The sequence below is a fragment of the Lithobates pipiens genome, unplaced genomic scaffold (genome assembly GCF_037356315.1).
Source record: "Lithobates pipiens isolate NorthernLeopardFrog02 unplaced genomic scaffold, aLitPip1_a1.2 Scaffold_16, whole genome shotgun sequence".
NCBI classification, from domain to species: domain Eukaryota; kingdom Metazoa; phylum Chordata; class Amphibia; order Anura; family Ranidae; genus Lithobates; species Lithobates pipiens.
The window spans coordinates 641,177,410-641,194,738 of NW_027507748.1; the positions used below are offsets into that span (position 1 = coordinate 641,177,410).

A 17,329-nucleotide genomic window follows, 5' to 3' on the forward strand; every position below is an offset into this window, starting at 1 on the left:
ATTTTGATAGAATAAAAAAGGAGGTCATAACCGCTGTTAATTTTAACATCAAATTTCAATTTAGGTTTAGTCGTATTTTAGTGGACTAAAATCTCCAGTACACATTAGGCTCGGTTCACACCAGTGCACTGTGCGACCTCGCATGTGATTCGCCTCCCAATGCAGTGCAAATCACACGCAAAGTGAAAAATTGTATTCACACAGCATTCTGGCCAAAGTCTTGCAGGACCCTTTTTTGTTCCCATCCATGCGATCCGATTCATGTCCGAACTGACAGTACGCACTGAAATATGTGAAGCAATCGTGGGGGGGTCAACTTTGTATTGACACCCGCATCGGTTCGCATAAGGCAGAGTCAACTGTCTGCGCATTAGGTGCGATGTGGGAACCCGTAGTGGATTTGCAGCGGTCTCGCATGGCACCTATGTGAACCGAGCGGTAGCCGACTAAAATCTCCAGTACATTTCAGTCACTTCCAAACTCATTATATACTCCTGGAGTATAAAAAAAATAAATAGAATTATTACTTATGGTATTAATGTTTGACCATGCACTACAGACACAGATTTAAGCTGGGTTAACATATATGTGAATTGGATGCGTTTTTAACCATAGTGTGTGTGAATGCGAAAAGCCTTCAATGCAGCTAGTTCACACATGTGCAGGGCGGTGCGGTTTTAAAAAGGGCCCTGTGCGTTTTTTGGGTCTGGTTCAGGTCTGATTTCAGTCTTAGACTTTTGTGAAATATAAATTGGATACGTGTGTGTGTGTGTGTGTGTGTGTGTGTGTGTGTGTGTGTGTGTGTGTGTGTGTGTGTGTGTGTGTGTGTGTGTGTGTGTGTGTGTTAATTTTGATTCAGTTTTCGTCATAGTCGTGACTAAAATGCCATTTTTGTTTAAGTCGTATTTTAGCCATCTACCGGTAAATTGTTTTAGTCATATTTTAGTTGACTAAAATAGTGTTCGTTATGTCAATGAAATTAACGCTGGACCCATATGTCAGTTTATTTCTTGCCATCTGTGTCACACTGGGGAGCATTCCCTTCACTTCCTGACCCATAGCTAAAACAGGAAGTGAGAAGACTCCCTACAAATTAAAGGGAATCCCTAGATCACCAGAACTAGTGCCCACCATTAAAAGGTTTCCCCTTTTCTGGGGACAACCCAAATTTGGGATTTTCTTTTACTTTAAATGATAATGGTAAACATGACAAATAGAGAGGGCAAATCTCCTTAATGGGATGCACAGGCAGAAATAAACCCTAACAGGTGTTCTAATACCTCTCCACTGTAGCCAACACTAAAAATGTTTGCCTTCTTGCCAAGTTCCGATTATCTAGCTTGTGGGGACTGTGGCTATTGTATTTTGGATGCAGCCCCTGGAGCGATTAGCTGCCGTTCTGGAAATATGATTGGCCTGGGCGAAAGCGGTTTGCATCCAAGGGTGATCGTCGGTCCTGCATGTAATCGCTATACGCGTGATTACATAGAAACACGGGCAATTGAACAGCAGCGATACCGAGGATTGCTGCTGACCTACAATGGTTTATAAAGATGATCGGGGGAGAACATGTTCTCAGCCAATCATCTTTGCACCCAGAGAAGCTGTCATTGATTGACACAGAAACGGACAGTTTATGAAGGTGCGATCTCAGCACTTGACTGCCAATCTGTGTCAGAATTCACACTCCCTGATTGACCAGCTCAGAGGTGGTGAATCGGGGAGAGAATCCTGGGGGAACTGAGGGGGGAAGGAGGAAGATTAAGGACTTCCTTCTTCCTTGCTCAAACCCCTCAAGACAGTAAACATGTCCCCCTGCCATGTTTATGTGTATATACAGCCTACAAGTTTACATACCCTGGCAGAATTAATGATTTCTTGGCCATTTTTCAGTGAATATGAATGATAAAGACTTTTCTTTCATGCATAATTGTTTGGCGGACGCTATTTTTTTTTTTTTTTTTAATCAACTGTGTTAACTCTTTAAATAATAATCACAACAGAAACTACCCATGAGACCCTGATCGAAAGTTTGCATACCCTGGGGATTTTGGCCTGATAACATGCACACAAGTTGACACAAAGGGGTTTGAATGGCTATTACAGGTAACCATCCTCACCTGTGATCCATTTGCTTGTAATTAGTGTGTGTTTGTGTATATAAAGAGCAATGAGTTTCTGGACACCTGACAGACCCTTGCATATTTCATCCAGTGCTGCACTGACGTTTCTGGATTCAGAGTCATGTGGAAAGCAAAAGAATCTGCAGGAAGAGATAGTTGAACTGTATAAAACAGGAAAGGGATATAAAAAGATACCCAAGGAATTGAGAATGTCAATCAGCAGTGTTCAAACGCTAATCAAGAAGAGGAAAAACTAGGGGTTCTGTTGAAACCAAACCACGGTCAAGTAGACCAACTAAAACGTCACCCACAACTGCCAGGAAAATTGTTTGGGATGCAAAGAAAAACCCACAAATAACTTTAGGTGAAATACAGGACTCTCTGAAAACATGTGGTGTAGCTGTTTCAAGATGCACAATAAGGAAGCACTTGAAGAAAGATTGGCTGCATGGTCGAATTGCCAGAAGAAAGCCATTACTATACAAACGCCACAAAGTATCCCACTTAAAATACAACAAACAGCACAGAGACAAGCCTCAAACCTTCTGGCACAAAGTAATTTGCAGTGATGAAACCAAAATTGAGCTTTATGGCCACAACCATAACCACTACATTTGGAGAGGAGTCAACGAGGCTTATGATAAAAGGTACACCATTCCTACTGTGAAACACGGAGGTGGATCGCTGATGTTTTGGGGATGTGTGAGCTACAAAGGCACAGGAAATTTGGTCAAATATGAAGGCAAGATGAATGCAGTATGTTATCAAAAAATACTGGAGGAACAGTTGCATTCAGCTAGGAAGCTGCGTATGTGACGTACTTAGACATTCCAACATGACAATGATCCAAAACACAAGGCCAAGTCGACCTGTCATTGGCTACAGCAGAATAAAGTGAAGGTTCTGGAGTGGCCATCTCAGTCTCCTGATATCAATATCATTGAGCCACTCTGGGGAGATCTCAAAACGTGCAGTTCATGCAAGACAGACCAAGAATTTGCAGGAACTGGAGGCAGTTTTGCCAAGAATGGGCAGCTTTACCATCTGAGAAGATAAAGAGCCTCATCCACAAATACCACAAAAGTCTTTAAGCTGTCATTGATGTTAAAGGAGCAATACATGATATTAAGAACTGGGGTATGTAAACTTTTGATCAGGGTCATTTGGGTAGTTTATGTTGCCATTGTGATTTAAACCGAGTGTAAACAGTTGATTGATAATAAATGGCTTCTGCCAAACACTAACCATGAGTGAAAGAAAAGTGTGTAAGAGTATATAATATAGATAGTAGGGGACTAATTATTGTATTAATATCAGGTGGGCGGTCTCCCCTCTGAATGCCCATGTACTGAGCAGTAGTAATTTACCGCTGCTTAGAAAATGAACACCAGAGTGTTTCAGTGAGAGAGAGAGAGCTCAGCAGTTGATATTTTCCACTGCTTGATAAACGGACCCTCAAGCTAGGTAAGATTTGGGGAAGAAACACATCTCACACACAAATGCAAGAGGTTTCCAAGTAAATGGATTTTTTTTTTCGATTTTTTGGACGTCGTGGGTCTGTTTTGTTTGCCAATGTGCTGCATTAAAGCAATAAAGAGGGAAGAAATGCGCGCTCAAAATAACCGAAGCTGATTTTTTTTCCACTCACACACACCCCTGTGGCATAATCCCCAACTACAGGAACTGACCTTAATCCTGGATGTTGACATCTGGGCCTCTAAAGGGATACTATTCTTATACCAAGTACTTACCCCCTCTCTGAGTACAGCATTTCCAATCACTGAAGGATGAGTTTGAATTGCCTTCCCATATGCTATTACTTACAGTTAAGACACACTCTTCAAACCCAATTCACAGACGGCTTCCCAAACTCACAAACTCTTTTCCTGGTAGATGTGATCATAGGTGCAAACTGATATCCACTTTATATAACATCATACGGTAACACGGATTATTGGTACGACTAGAACCTGCTGGGAAGGGGATATCGGCACCATAGAAAAATCTGACTGGGACAAGCTATTGGAAAACAAAAAGAAGGCTTCTTCTAGGCTCTGCAAGCGCTTGACCCAACTATACATTATACACAAATCGTATCTTACCCGTGTGAGAATTATAACCCACTATGCCCTAGATGTGCCGGCCACCCATTTACATTTTTTCACCTAATATGAGTGATCCAAAACTACTGGGCACAAATTATTACGTTTCTGCATGAACGCATGGGTTCAACTCTTCAACTGGACCCGACGCCATGTTTATTGGGCCTACTCCCAGACGTCTCTATTGATAAGTTTCTGGCCACCTTCCTATACAAAACCCTCTTTAGTTCACGGAAGCTAGTGGCCCGACACTGGACGCAGTCTACCCCCCCCCCCCCCCCCCTCCAGGCCTGGGTTGGGGAAATCAATTTGAATCTTATAAGAAAGTCCTCTACTGACACCGAGGTTGTCCCACCAAATATAATAAGATCTGGGATAGGCGGCTCAACATCTCACACATGTAATGAGTAGGCCTGTACTCCCAGACCAACATAGGGGTACGAGAAATACCCCAAGTCTCCTGCAAGCCTTATAATCTACTGTAATCTAATAAATGTTCATGAGAATCCCCAGTACAGAGTATGTATTATAACCTGATAAGTGCGTGTGTGATTAAACTGTATCTTTCTTTTGTACTGCATAACATGTACCACGCCTATATGCTTAAGTGCTCATGCACACGGACGTTTTAAAAAACTGGCTGCAAAGCTAGCTCCAACGCCTGGAAAAATCTGCGTTAAAAACGCGATTTTTACCGCGTTTTGCATTGGCGTTTTTGCGCGTTTTTTAGTGTTAGCGTTAAGTAGCGTTTTTAAAGAAACACATCTCTTGGCTATAGCACTCAGAAAACAAAGAAAATATGTTGCGCGTTTATGCGCGTTTTTACAGCTCTAGCTCCGCGCCAGGGAACGCACTGGTCCTGGGTTTTTTTTACAGCTTAAAAACGCCTATGCCATTTGCAGCTCACAAACGCCTAGGTGGGCATGAAGCCATAGACTAATATGGACAGGCCTTTTTAAGCTGCAAAAAACGCTCAAAAAAGCGGCTGTAAAAACGTCCGTGTGCATGAGGCCTTACGTACAAATAAGCTTGTTTTGTTTATAAAAAAATAAAATAAAAAAACACAAGGGAAAAAATGTTATATATATATATATATATATATAACACAACAACATGTTCAGCAGGTATGGACAGGCAGTGGCTACCACATAATAGCCCATGAACTACTTTAATGAGCTACTAATTACTACTACTCCTAAGAAGGCTTTTTGCATACGAAAAAAAAAAAAATATGTATTTATGATAGTCGTTCCCAATAGAATGTATGAAGGTTAAAAAAACAAAAATAAAAAAAACAAAACACCTTCTCCCTTTAGAACCACCTTAGGTAAGCACCAGTAATGCAGAGCATTATCTGCACAATTATGTCTCCACGAAAAAAAAAAAAAAATTAAAGAAAAGAGTGGCATCTTAAGGCCGAGTCCCACCCAAAAGAGGAGCTTCTGCTTAAAGGAGTTCTAACCCTGACATGCCTAGTTTTGACAGGTACCCAGCTTCCACCCGTGCTGCCTAGGCGACTCCTCCACTCCCCCTCCCTTCAATCTTCTGGGACATGTCACAGGCCCCAGAAGATTGCCCGATCATTCAGGACAGCGCCACGCGACCCGTGCATGTGCAGTGCGCAACCAGCTGTGAATTCGCAAGCTGTCACAGTCCCACACTTACAATGCCGATGCCGCGGAGAGGGAGAAGAGCAAGGCATTGGGTGGCCGCGTCACCGGACTGTTGAAACTGTGTTTATGTGTGTTTATTAAAAGTCAGCAGCTGCGGACTTTTGAAAAATGTGTGGAACTCCACTTTAACCACTGTCACATCCAGTTGTCATTAAAAATTGGGCAATAAGTAACTTGGCACTGCTAAACTGGGCATTAACCACATAGCCACATTTTCAGTGACTAACCAACCTAAGATTCTATCTGAGGCAGGCCAAATCTGGGGTTTACAGCCCATCTATAAAAAAAAAAAAAAACCCACACACTGGCCCTGCTGATCCTAGTAATTCTGCAGGCCATGATTCCACGACTTGTGAAAACCAGAGTTAATATTTAATGTTAAGAGACGGTATTAGAATGAGAACACGGCTATATTAGCAAGCAGGAAGCATCTGCACTTTGAACTTGGCAAGAGATAATGCTGAAAAAAAATAGTGTGCATCTTTTACAGTTGGGCTGGTTATTCTGCCAGACAAAGGATTACACATTGCTTGGCTTATTTAATCAAATTCTGTAAAAGTTGCCAAATTCCATTCACTGTCAAAATAGAATCTTCATTTTTGAATACACTGTGGAAAAAAAAAAAAAAAAAAAATCACTCGCTAATCAGTTTTCCAAAGGTTAGTGAGAGCTCTGTTCCACTTCAAACAGTGCTGTGTCTAGGAAGTATTTTTTCCACCCAAAAGTGACATTTTAGTTGACTGGATCACCGACTCATTTCTTCTCGCACTTTTGAAGAGTTTACTTGATTTGGACACTGGCATTCTCTTTCTTTGGGACTGTAGTGGCACTTGCACTTTAAAAAAGTGCTCTTGGACTATTTGTTTCCAATAATTTTTCACGGAATCATGTTTCTGATCACCGTTTTTGGGCTTATATATCATATATGAGTTAATTCCAAATTTTGTATTTTTGATATACAGTGGTGTGAAAAAGTGTTTGTCCCCTTCCTCATTTCCTGTTCCTTTGCATGTTTGTCACACTTAAGTGTTTCGGAACATCAAACCAATTTAAACAATAGTCAAGGACAACACAAGTAAACACAAAATGCAATTTGTAAATGAAGGTGTTTATTATTAAAGGTGAAAAAAAATCCAAACCATCATGGCCCTGTGTGAAAAAGTGATTGCCCCCCTTGTTAAAACATACTATAACTGTGGTTGTCCACACCTGAGTTCAATTTCTCTAGCCACACCCAGGCCTGATTATTGCCACACCTGTTCACAATCAAGGCATCACTTAAATAGGAGCTGCTTGACACAGTAAGGTCCACCAGAAGATCCTTAAAAGCTACACATCATGCCGAGACCCAAAGAAATTCAGGAACAATTGAGAAAGAAAGTAATTGAGATCTATCAGTCTGGAAAGGGTTATAAAGCCATTTCCAAAGCTTTGGGAATCCAGCGAACCACAGTGAGAGCCATTATCCACAAATGGCGAAGACATGGAACAGTGGTGAACCTTCCCAGGAGTGGCCGACCGCCCAAAATTACCCCAAGAGCGCAGCGACGACTCATCCAAGAGGTCACAAAAGTCCCCACAACAACGTCCAAGGAACTGCAGGCCTCACTTGCCTCAGTTAAGGTCAGCGTTCATGCCTCCACCATCAGGAAAAGACTGGGCAAAAATGGCCTGCATGGCAGAGTTCCAAGGAGAAAACCACTGCTGAGCAAAAAGAACATCAAAGCTCGTCTCAATTTCTCCACAACACATCTTGATGATCCCCAAGACTTTTGGGACAACATTCTGTGGACCGATGAGACAAAAGTGGAACTCTTTGGAAGGTGTGTGTCCAAGTATATCTGGTGTAGAAGGAACACTGCATTTCATAAAAAGAACATCAACAGTAAAATATGGTGGTGGTAGTGTGATGGTCTGGGGCTGTTTTGCTGCTTCAGGACCTGGAAGACTTGCCGCGATAAAAGGAACTATGAATTCTGCTGTCTACCAAGAGATCCTGAAGGAGAATGTCCGACCATCTGTTCGTGTACTCAAGCTGAAACGAACTTGGGTTCTGCAGCAGGACAATGATCCTAAACACACCAGCAAGTCCACCACCGAATGGCTGAAGAAAAACAAAATGAAGACTTTGGAGTGGCCTAGCCAAAGTCCTGACCTGAATCCTATTGAGATGTTGTGGTATGACCTTAAAAAGGCCGTTCATGCTCGAAAACCCTCTAATGTAACTGAATTAGGACAATTCTGCAAAGATGAGTGGGCCAAAATTCCTCCAGGACGCTGTAAAAGCCTCATTGCACGTTATCGCAAACGCTTGGTTGCAGTTGTTGCTGCTAAGGGTGGCCCAACCAGTTATTAGGTTTAGGGGGCAATCACTTTTTCACACAGGGCCATGATGGTTTGGATTTTTTTTCACCTTTAATAATAAACACCTTCATTTACAAATTGCATTTTGTGTTTACTTGTGTTGTCCTTGACTATTGTTTAAATTGGTTTGATGTTCCAAAACACTTAAGTGTGACAAACATGCAAAGGAACAGGAAATGAGGAAGGGGGCAAACACTTTTTCACACCACTGTATGTATGTTTTCAAGCATATTTATGGTTTAGTACTATAGAATAGCGCTACACATTTTTTCTTGTTGTTTCTTCACGCTTTCTGTCTACAGCTGCGTTGGCTGCTTAACTATAGAGTCTTTGGTTCACAGCGCAGTATATATACACAAAAAAGCCCCCATAGCAGGCGACTTGCCGGGGGTGAGAGAAGAGTGCCGATGGGGTACCCAAGGAGGATCGGGGCTGTGCAAAACCATTACATAGAGCAGGTAGCCATGACTTTTTTTTTCCCTTATAACAAAGAGCATTTAGAATCACTTCAAGGCAGACTTAAGCCTCATACACACGATAGGACTTTGTACAAACTTTCCCTTGGATTTTTGTACAAAGGGCGTCGGCCCTGAACTTGTATTACATACACACAGCAGGACTTTTTCAGCCAACTTTCACCAAATCACGTGGTTTTTCTGCTCTTTACCGCCACCTTTGGTCAACTTCTGTAATGTTGTCTGATCTTTTGCATTGGTTCTGAGCATGCCTGTTTGTACTTTGTACAAAAGTCCTATGGTTTTCTGTACACACGATCAGACTTTGCTCCATCGGACTTTTGTTGGCAGAAAGTTTGTCCGTTCACACAGCCAACAAAAGTCAGATGAAAACCAAAAAAGTTTGTCCGATGGAGTGTACACACGGTCGGATGTTGCTCCAAAACAGCTAATTTGCATGTTTGTTGTCAAAAAGTCTGATCGTGTGTATGGGCCTTTAGACTGCTGCATTCAGCCACCCACTGGGATGAATTGGAAGATGCATCTGTATGCAGATAGGTGCGATCAGAGCATACGTTCACACACACTCTTCATGTAACCCCATTGCAGACTCTTCAAATTCATTTCAATGGAAGGCTGTAGGTGGCAGCTGAGGGTCCTGGGAGAAATATTACAGGCAGAAATACTAAAGGCTGTACGGCCCCTGTATGAAGGGGTCCGTTTGTCAATGTATTCACCGAAGATTCATGCGAATTTTGGGTTACAGCTATGCCTTTCTTGGTGAAAATATTCTACAACTAAAAAGGCAATTTTTTTTTATAGCTTTGAATATAGTGGAGAGGGGTTACAACACCTGTCAGATTTTTATTGTCGTCTTTGCCTGTTAGGGAGCTTCACCCTATTTGAGCTGTTTACTTTCATTTTCTATGATAATGGTTAAAACATCCCATAATATGGGTGGTCCCCAGAACAGGATATGGGGATATTTTCCTATAAGGACACTAGTACTGGTGATCCAGGTGACAAGTGATTCCCTCTCTTTAGAGCGGAGGAAGGCAACCTTTCAGGGGTTGAGATCTACCTGGACAACATGGAAGAAATCTTAGATCCCTGGGAAGGAGGAGCAGCGCCCTTTTTAGAAGCGGAAAAAAAAAAAAGCAGTGCCATTTGCCCCCCTTTACATCATCTCCCAAATTAGTTTCCTTGCCCCCTCCCCCATCACAGTGTCCCCCCGCCCTCTTCCCATCACCTTCTATCACCCCTCCTCCCCTTGGTGTCCTCTGCACTTCTGCCCATAATAAATACCCCCCCACCCCCAACCACCACACACACACACACACACACTGGAGTATCCTCTGCCCCCCATAGCAGTGTCCTTTGTTCCCATTAAAATTAGTGTCCTGTGCCGCCCCCCCCCCCCCATCCCGAACCCCCAAAGCAACCCCCCAACTCATCTCCCTGATATAAACACCAGTGTAGGTAGTATTCTCCTACCTCGCAATTGGTGTACAGCGGAGTGGAGAGCAGGAGGCAGCACAGTGCTGGACAGAATGGAGGAAGCGGGAGCTCCCGATGATAACTTTTCATAATAACAAGCTGGTCATTGGTTGTTAGGACTGCCCAGCATCCTAGCAACCAATCACCTGCTGAATAACTTGAAAGAACAACAGACTGCTCCCACTCCTGGATTGGTCCAGTACTGTTCTGCCTCCCACTCTCCACTTTGCAGTGAAGATGAGAGAAGTGGAAACTGAGGGGGAAGGACCAGCAAAGCAAGAACTTGTTTGTGATCAAACAGTGGTGTGGTGGTTAGCACTCTCACCTTGCAGAAAAAAGGGTTGCTGGTTCAAATCCCAACCATGACACTACCTGCCTGGAGTTTGTATGTTCTCCCTATGCCTGTGAGGGTTTCCTCTGGGTACTCCCGTTTCCTCCCACACGCCAAAGACATGCTGTTAAATTAATTTGGCTTCTGTTCAAAATTGGCCCTATTATATGCATGTGAATAGGGGACCTTGGATTGTGGGCTCCTTGAGGGAAGGGACTGATATGAGTGTGCGATGTATGTGTAAATTGATGGCGCTATATGGGTACCTTAAATAAAAAAAAATAATAATATAATAGATGAGCACCTTAATGAGATGCAGTTATACAGGGATAGGGACAGCTGTAGACGCACACTCGCTCAGGTTGAACTGGATGGACTGGTGTCTTTATTCAACCCAACTATAACTATGATCAACCTGTTTATTGTAAGCTCTTCTGACCACGGCCCTCTTAATCCTATTGTGTTGGAACTGTATTGTCTTCCTTTTATATTGTAAAGCACTGCGTAAACTGTTGGCACTGTATAAGAATAATACCTCTTGGGTGACAGGCAGATGGTGATTGACAGATTGCCGACCCCCCTCCTTCAGAGATTTATTTTCACTTCCTATTTTGGCTATGGAACAGAAATGAAGGGAAACTGTGCCAATGGCACACAGATATGTGGGGGGGTTTGCTGCGCAACCAGGGGTTAAAACCCTCCCTTACTCTTTCCAGTATGAAGGAAACAAAAATTTGCCTTTGATTCTACCTTAAATGTAATACAGGTTACTGATTACTGATTGCACATAAAAGGCTTACGGAAGGGTAGAACTATCGTAAAGAAGCTGTATCTTCAGACTCGTGGTGACTAATCATGTGACTGCCTGTAATTGAAGCCAAAAGGGTTGGCAGAGAGAAAAGTTCATTCATTGAGAAACAGCCAATCAGCATCCTTCTCCATGTCTAACTGAGACCACGTGAAAGCATGCTTGTGTGGTGTGATGTTGTAGAGCACCAAGTAAAACAGGACTGATTTATTTTTAAGCCTTCCCCCTCCCTACTATGTTCTTTTTTTTTTTTCACTCCCTGCACTGTGCACTTCCTATAAACACATTCCTGTGGGTGTGTGCAAGCCCCAGCAGCAGCTGAATGTCACAATTTTCACTGCCGTGACAATGGAAGAACGTGTCAGATGCTGGTACTCCAACTCATGTACAGAAAATAGTGACAACACTGCTGCTGAGCCGAGTACGAGACGTCACCCTAGGAATGGAAGTGTCTATGGGGATGCTTTGCTGGTGTGATAAAAATAAAATGAAAAGCAGCCCAAAAAAGAAAACATTTTATTTTTAACTTCTACAGAACACGCCCCACAACGTGGTTGAAATACACCTTAGGCCAGCTGTCAATACTATAGTGGACAGGGGAGATTTATTTAATACAGGTACTTCTATAGCACCTTCAATTTACATAGTGCTTTACATATATATTGTACATGGACATTAGTCCCTGCCCGTCAGCGGTAAAGCATTATTTTTAGCGCTGCTTTACCGTAATTTTAGCGGTGCCATTTGGCCGCTAGTGGGGCAGCTTTAACCTCCTCGCTAGCGGCGAAAAAGGGGCTATACCGCCGGCAGTATAGCAGTGCTGCCCCATTGATTTCAATGGGGAAGAGCGGTGAGTTCACCGCTCCAAAGAAGCTGTAGGCAGGACTTTTTCTGGAGTCCTGCCAGCGCACCACTACAGTGGTAAAGCCCTCAGGCTTCCACACTGGAATGAATAGAGCCACTTTTTTCAGGCGCTATTGTTAGCGCTGTAGCACCTGAAAAACGCCTCCAGTGTGAAAGTTGTCTTCGAGCAAGCATAGAAAAAAAAGGGGGGGGGGGGGGAAGAGAAGAAATTTCCCAAGTAACTCAAAAAGGAACAACCAGAATCATCAAAAATATAAATAATCTTTATTGAAAAAAATCCACATAAACACTGATAACTAAGTGAATGAATGTATAAATGACACACCTCCACCACATACAGTAAAATGTACAACATTGTCTCATGACACAGATGGCCACCACAAGCAGACACACATCCTTCCCCAATATCATGAATTACTAATTTTTATAATAAAGTCCCAGTGTGGACAGGGATAGATGTGGGTTTAGAGCAGTTCGCTCAGTATTTTAGAAATACCGCACATTAAGCATTTATCCCGTCTGTGGCTAAATTAGATAGATATTAGGAAACAGTTCATACATTGAGACCCGGTGATACCCATTGAAAGTTAACGATGCACATATGGCAAAGCTAATAATAGAATGAGAGTATAATTTCCTAGTAATGCAGGTCAAGCAGAATGGATATGGTAGGAGTGTTCAGGGTTCCCTGGGTATAAGGGTGTATGGTAACTGTCCAGGTTGTCAGCGACAGATGGGGACGGGCTATTGGATCTGTAGGTGTGTGTAGGGGTGTGTGTACCTCAAAGCCGGGAAGTGGAATTGATTCAGCTCACCTCGTCTGCAGCTTCAACGCAGAGCCGACATTCCACCTGTTTTCAGAGGAGATGGGAACCACAGGGGGTGAAAAAAAGACCTTTGTCCACCGCTCCAAATGTCCCAAAGGCATCCGGTGCCATTGATGTTCAGCGTTGTGTGATGCCTGTATGCAACTAGAGCACTCTGATATCTTTTTTCAAGTCTCCCGGGGAATGTGGAGGGAGGTTGTCCACTATTGGGTGGTCTGTGCCCTCGCTACAGAGAGCAGCTCTGAAGAAACTCTGGTCACGAGTGAAGCGCATCAGCATGATGCCGTCACGCTCTCTGTAGTGAGGGCAAAGACCACCTACCGTGGACAACCTCCCTCCGCATTCCCCGGGAGACTTGGAAAAAAAAAAAAAAAGATATGGCAGTGCTCTAGTGTACATGCAAGCATCACAACGCTGAACAATGGCACTGGATGTCTTTGGGACATTTGGACGAAGGTCTTTTCACCCCCTGTGGTTCCCATCTCCTCTGGAAATGGGTGGAAGATCGGCTCTGCATTGAAGCTGCAGATGAGGTGGACATCGGGAGAGCGGTGAGCTGTATCCATTCCACTTCCCGGCTTTGAGGCGTGTATATACACACACACCTGCCCCCTAGAGATCCAATAGCTCGTCCCCATCGGTCACTAACAACTTGGACAGTTGCCATACACCCTTAGACCCAGGGAACCCTGAACACTCCTGCCATGCCCATTCTGCTTGACCTGCATTATTAGGAAAATATACCCTCACCCCATTATTAGATTTGCCATCTGTGCATCATTATGTTTCAACTGGTATCACCGAGGCTAAATGCATGAACTGTTTACTAATATCACTATCTAATTTAGCCGCGGACAGGATAAATGCTTAATGTGCGATATTTATGAAATACTGAGCAAACTGCTTTAAACCCACATCTAGCCATGTCCACACTGGGACTTTATTATCAGAATTAGTAATTCATGATCTTGGTGAGGGATGTGTGTCTGCTTGTGGTGGTCATCTGTGAGACATCATGTCATCATGAGACAACGTTGTGTATTTTACTGTATGTGGAGGAGGTGTGTCATTTATACATTCACTAGTTATCAGTGTTTATGTGGATTTGTTCAATAAAAGATTATTTATATACTGTATTTTTGATAATGCTGGTTGTTCCTTGTGGAAGAATTACTTGGGAAATTCCCTCTTCCAATTACCTACTGGCACGTCTTTGGAGTGTGGGAGGAAACTCGCACAGGGAGAACATGCAAACTCCATGCAGGAGGTGTCGTGGTTGAGATTTAAACATCTGACCCTAGTGTTTCCAAGCAGACTTGCTAACCACTTAGCCACTGTGCTGCCCATCCTCACAGTTTAGCATGGATGGGGGGGGGGGGGGGGGGGGTTATCGGGTCATTTCTCTTATTTAAACCAACGGCAAAGACTATGCTCAAAATCGCATCTAAGAGGTGTTTGACAGATGGTGAGGAGGCAACATTTTGACTCCTCGCCATCTGATTTAACACCTTATACCCTGCAGGCATTGCAACACAGCTCCATTCACTTGAATAGGTTGCGTTTGGCAGGCAGTAGTGCCTGTAGAACGAGACAGTGTATAATACCTGGCACAAAATAAAGCATCATGGCAGCAGCTTCTGTATGCCCCTGGCTGCTGCCTTCACATTTAAAGGAGGAGCAGTTGGGGGCGGTAAAACCAAAACCAAGATATCCCTCTTTAAACCGCTATCCCCCCCCCCCCCATCTTTCTTTCATCTCTTTCCTATCCCGCTATCAAGATATTCCTATATGGTATGCTTTTTATGTCAGTGCATACATTTTGCCTTTTTTCTTCCATTGTTGTGTGTTCTATTTTTTTTCCCATTTTTCTAGTTGGGGAAAAAAAAAAAAAAAAAAACAGGGACAGTGCAGCGCTTTAGTGGACGGATTTTTCCACCACCTAGTTTACATGCTTTGTACAGAGTGTAGGACAATGGTACACAACGCATAGTTGCATCTACTATATTTTATAGTATGTGTATTATATATGCCCACTTGGCTGGATGGTCAGCATGTCTGCTGACCATTCTACGTATTAAGGAACGTGTCCCGTTCTCTCTACTGGTTGTGTACTTGCTTTTTTGCATAAAGAACGAACAAAAATAAAAAATCATGAAAAAGCTGCGTGGTTTAACTGCACCCCCCCCCCCCCCCCAACCTCTAATGTAAATGAGCCATTAGTGAGAGTGGCCAGCTTCAGACTGACAGATAACATTGAATAACTGCAGCATTGAAGACAAAACTCAGAGCTACTCACCGACCACAGAAACCACACTCCATAGGAAAAGATATACGAGTAAAATATAAACCGCCACCTAAAAGGAATATAGGGTGAAAAGAGAAGAAATGTGATTTGAAAAACTTCAGAGCCACCAATATGAAGAGAAAAGCCAACATCCTTCCCATTAAGAGTAATTATCTACATTGGAACCTATTACAGCAAAGTAATAATAAAATCATCTAAGGCTTTTGTTTCATTTAGATTTATATTCAGAGTATCCTACAATCATTTGCGAAAGGTTGTGAACCACAAAAGGAAGCTGTACAGAAATTCCATTCCGAAATGCTTTTCTGTGCTGTCCCTCAAGGTCACCCTTCACACAATGACCCATTGTCATCCAGACAATACAGCAAGTATCTCTGGGTACCTTTGGAGATGAAATAAAGAAAACACTGCAGACTTCATTCATAACATTTCTTCTGGCTCATATAGACAGAAATTGTTTCCTGCATTTGTAAAACAAGGGTCAGGAGATTCCCCATTTACTTTATTAGTGTTGATGACAGTCCGGAGCTACGTTTGACCTGCTGTCTCTTTGGATGCAGCGGTTTCCACAAAGCAATTGTTTTGCCGGCAAAGTGGGTAAAATGCAGCCGCCTTCTGCATTCCACCTTTGCTTTTAAGCACATGAATTTGAGCTGTGTGGCGTTAAAATGCCAACAAGGTCTGGCTAGATAATTCTCAGGTTGTATAAATGGTTTTATACTTCAGGGTGCTGTCCTGATGGTACAGTTAAGCTGGTCATACATTTGAAGATTTTTTGAATGAACGTTTGTACGAATATTCACATAAAACGAATGTAAATTCAAAACCTTGACGAATGGTGTTTGAAAGTACTTCAAAATTCCATTTGTGTTTAGCATTTGAATATGGAATGAAGGCAATATCCTCAACAAAAACCACAATCACTCCTAGAAATTTGATTAAAAATAAATAAATAAATAGAGTGTATATTCTTGAAGGGAAAACACGTGAAACAATATTTTACTGGTATATGGCCAGCTTTAGTCACAAGTCCTTTAATTTTCTTCTACATCTAATTTACATATGTCCTGTGACTCAAAGGACTTAACCGATGTAAATCCAGCCATACTCGGTGCAAATTTCGCTCAATTCCCCAATCAACACAGACTGTGTTGATGGGCAAGAATCCCTCCTGTCAAGCCAATTTATTGGTTATTGTAATTATTGCCAGCGCATAATATTATATTATAATATATATATATATATATATATATATATATATATATATATATATATATATATATATATATATATATATATATATATATTCAGTAAAAGAAACCGGTTTGGTGCCGACACCACTCGGTCTACAACAAAAATGCCGCATTATCTGTCCCCAAACATGAGTGCAGAGTGCATTTCTGGCACATCAACAGATATTTTTATGTACTTCTAGGGCCTTTATAGAGGTAAAATACATTTGCATTGCTGAGATGTACTGTATATATGTTTCTTTATTCTATTCATACAGTTTATTATAATATGAACTCTTTATTAAGTAATACCATTTAAAAAAAGATTTGTGATGGAAATATCATGTGAATACCATGTGTTTTACCAGCAAACACTTCTAATTACAATAAGAGACAGAAGACGGATCCACTCACATGCTCTCTGAAAATTTTGTTACTAAGCTCGGCTTATCCTGATTTCGCCTTTGCCGGAACCACCTCTGGATCTTTCTTGCATCCCAGTCCAGCTGCTTTGAAAGTCCCTCCAGGTGCTTTCCATCGGGACACTGGATAACAAAGAATCAAACAGATTTCAAATACAAAGTCTTTTTGTTTACTTAAAATCATAAAGATCACCTAAAAATAATAGTAATAATAACTCACAGGTTAAAAGAACATATCCATAATATGTCAAAGCCAGATCCTCACGGTCATAGTGTCCGGCAATGATGAAAAACCATGACTGCTTGTGGTGCCCACAGGACTGGGA

General features: G+C 42.3%; 1 protein-coding gene across 2 annotated transcripts in view; it reads right to left on the minus strand.

Moving 5' to 3' along the window:
- The window catches only part of CERS5 (ceramide synthase 5), a 142,220-nt gene that overhangs the window by 55,938 nt on the left and 68,953 nt on the right, over positions 1–17,329 (minus strand). For both annotated transcript variants that reach the window (XM_077484300.1, XM_077484301.1), the window contains exons 3-4: positions 16,996–17,126; positions 15,341–15,398 (exon numbers count right to left, since the gene is read on the minus strand). In XM_077484300.1, coding sequence (XP_077340426.1) covers positions 15,341–15,398; positions 16,996–17,126 — 189 coding nt within the window. The remainder of the gene's footprint in view (positions 1–15,340; positions 15,399–16,995; positions 17,127–17,329) is intronic.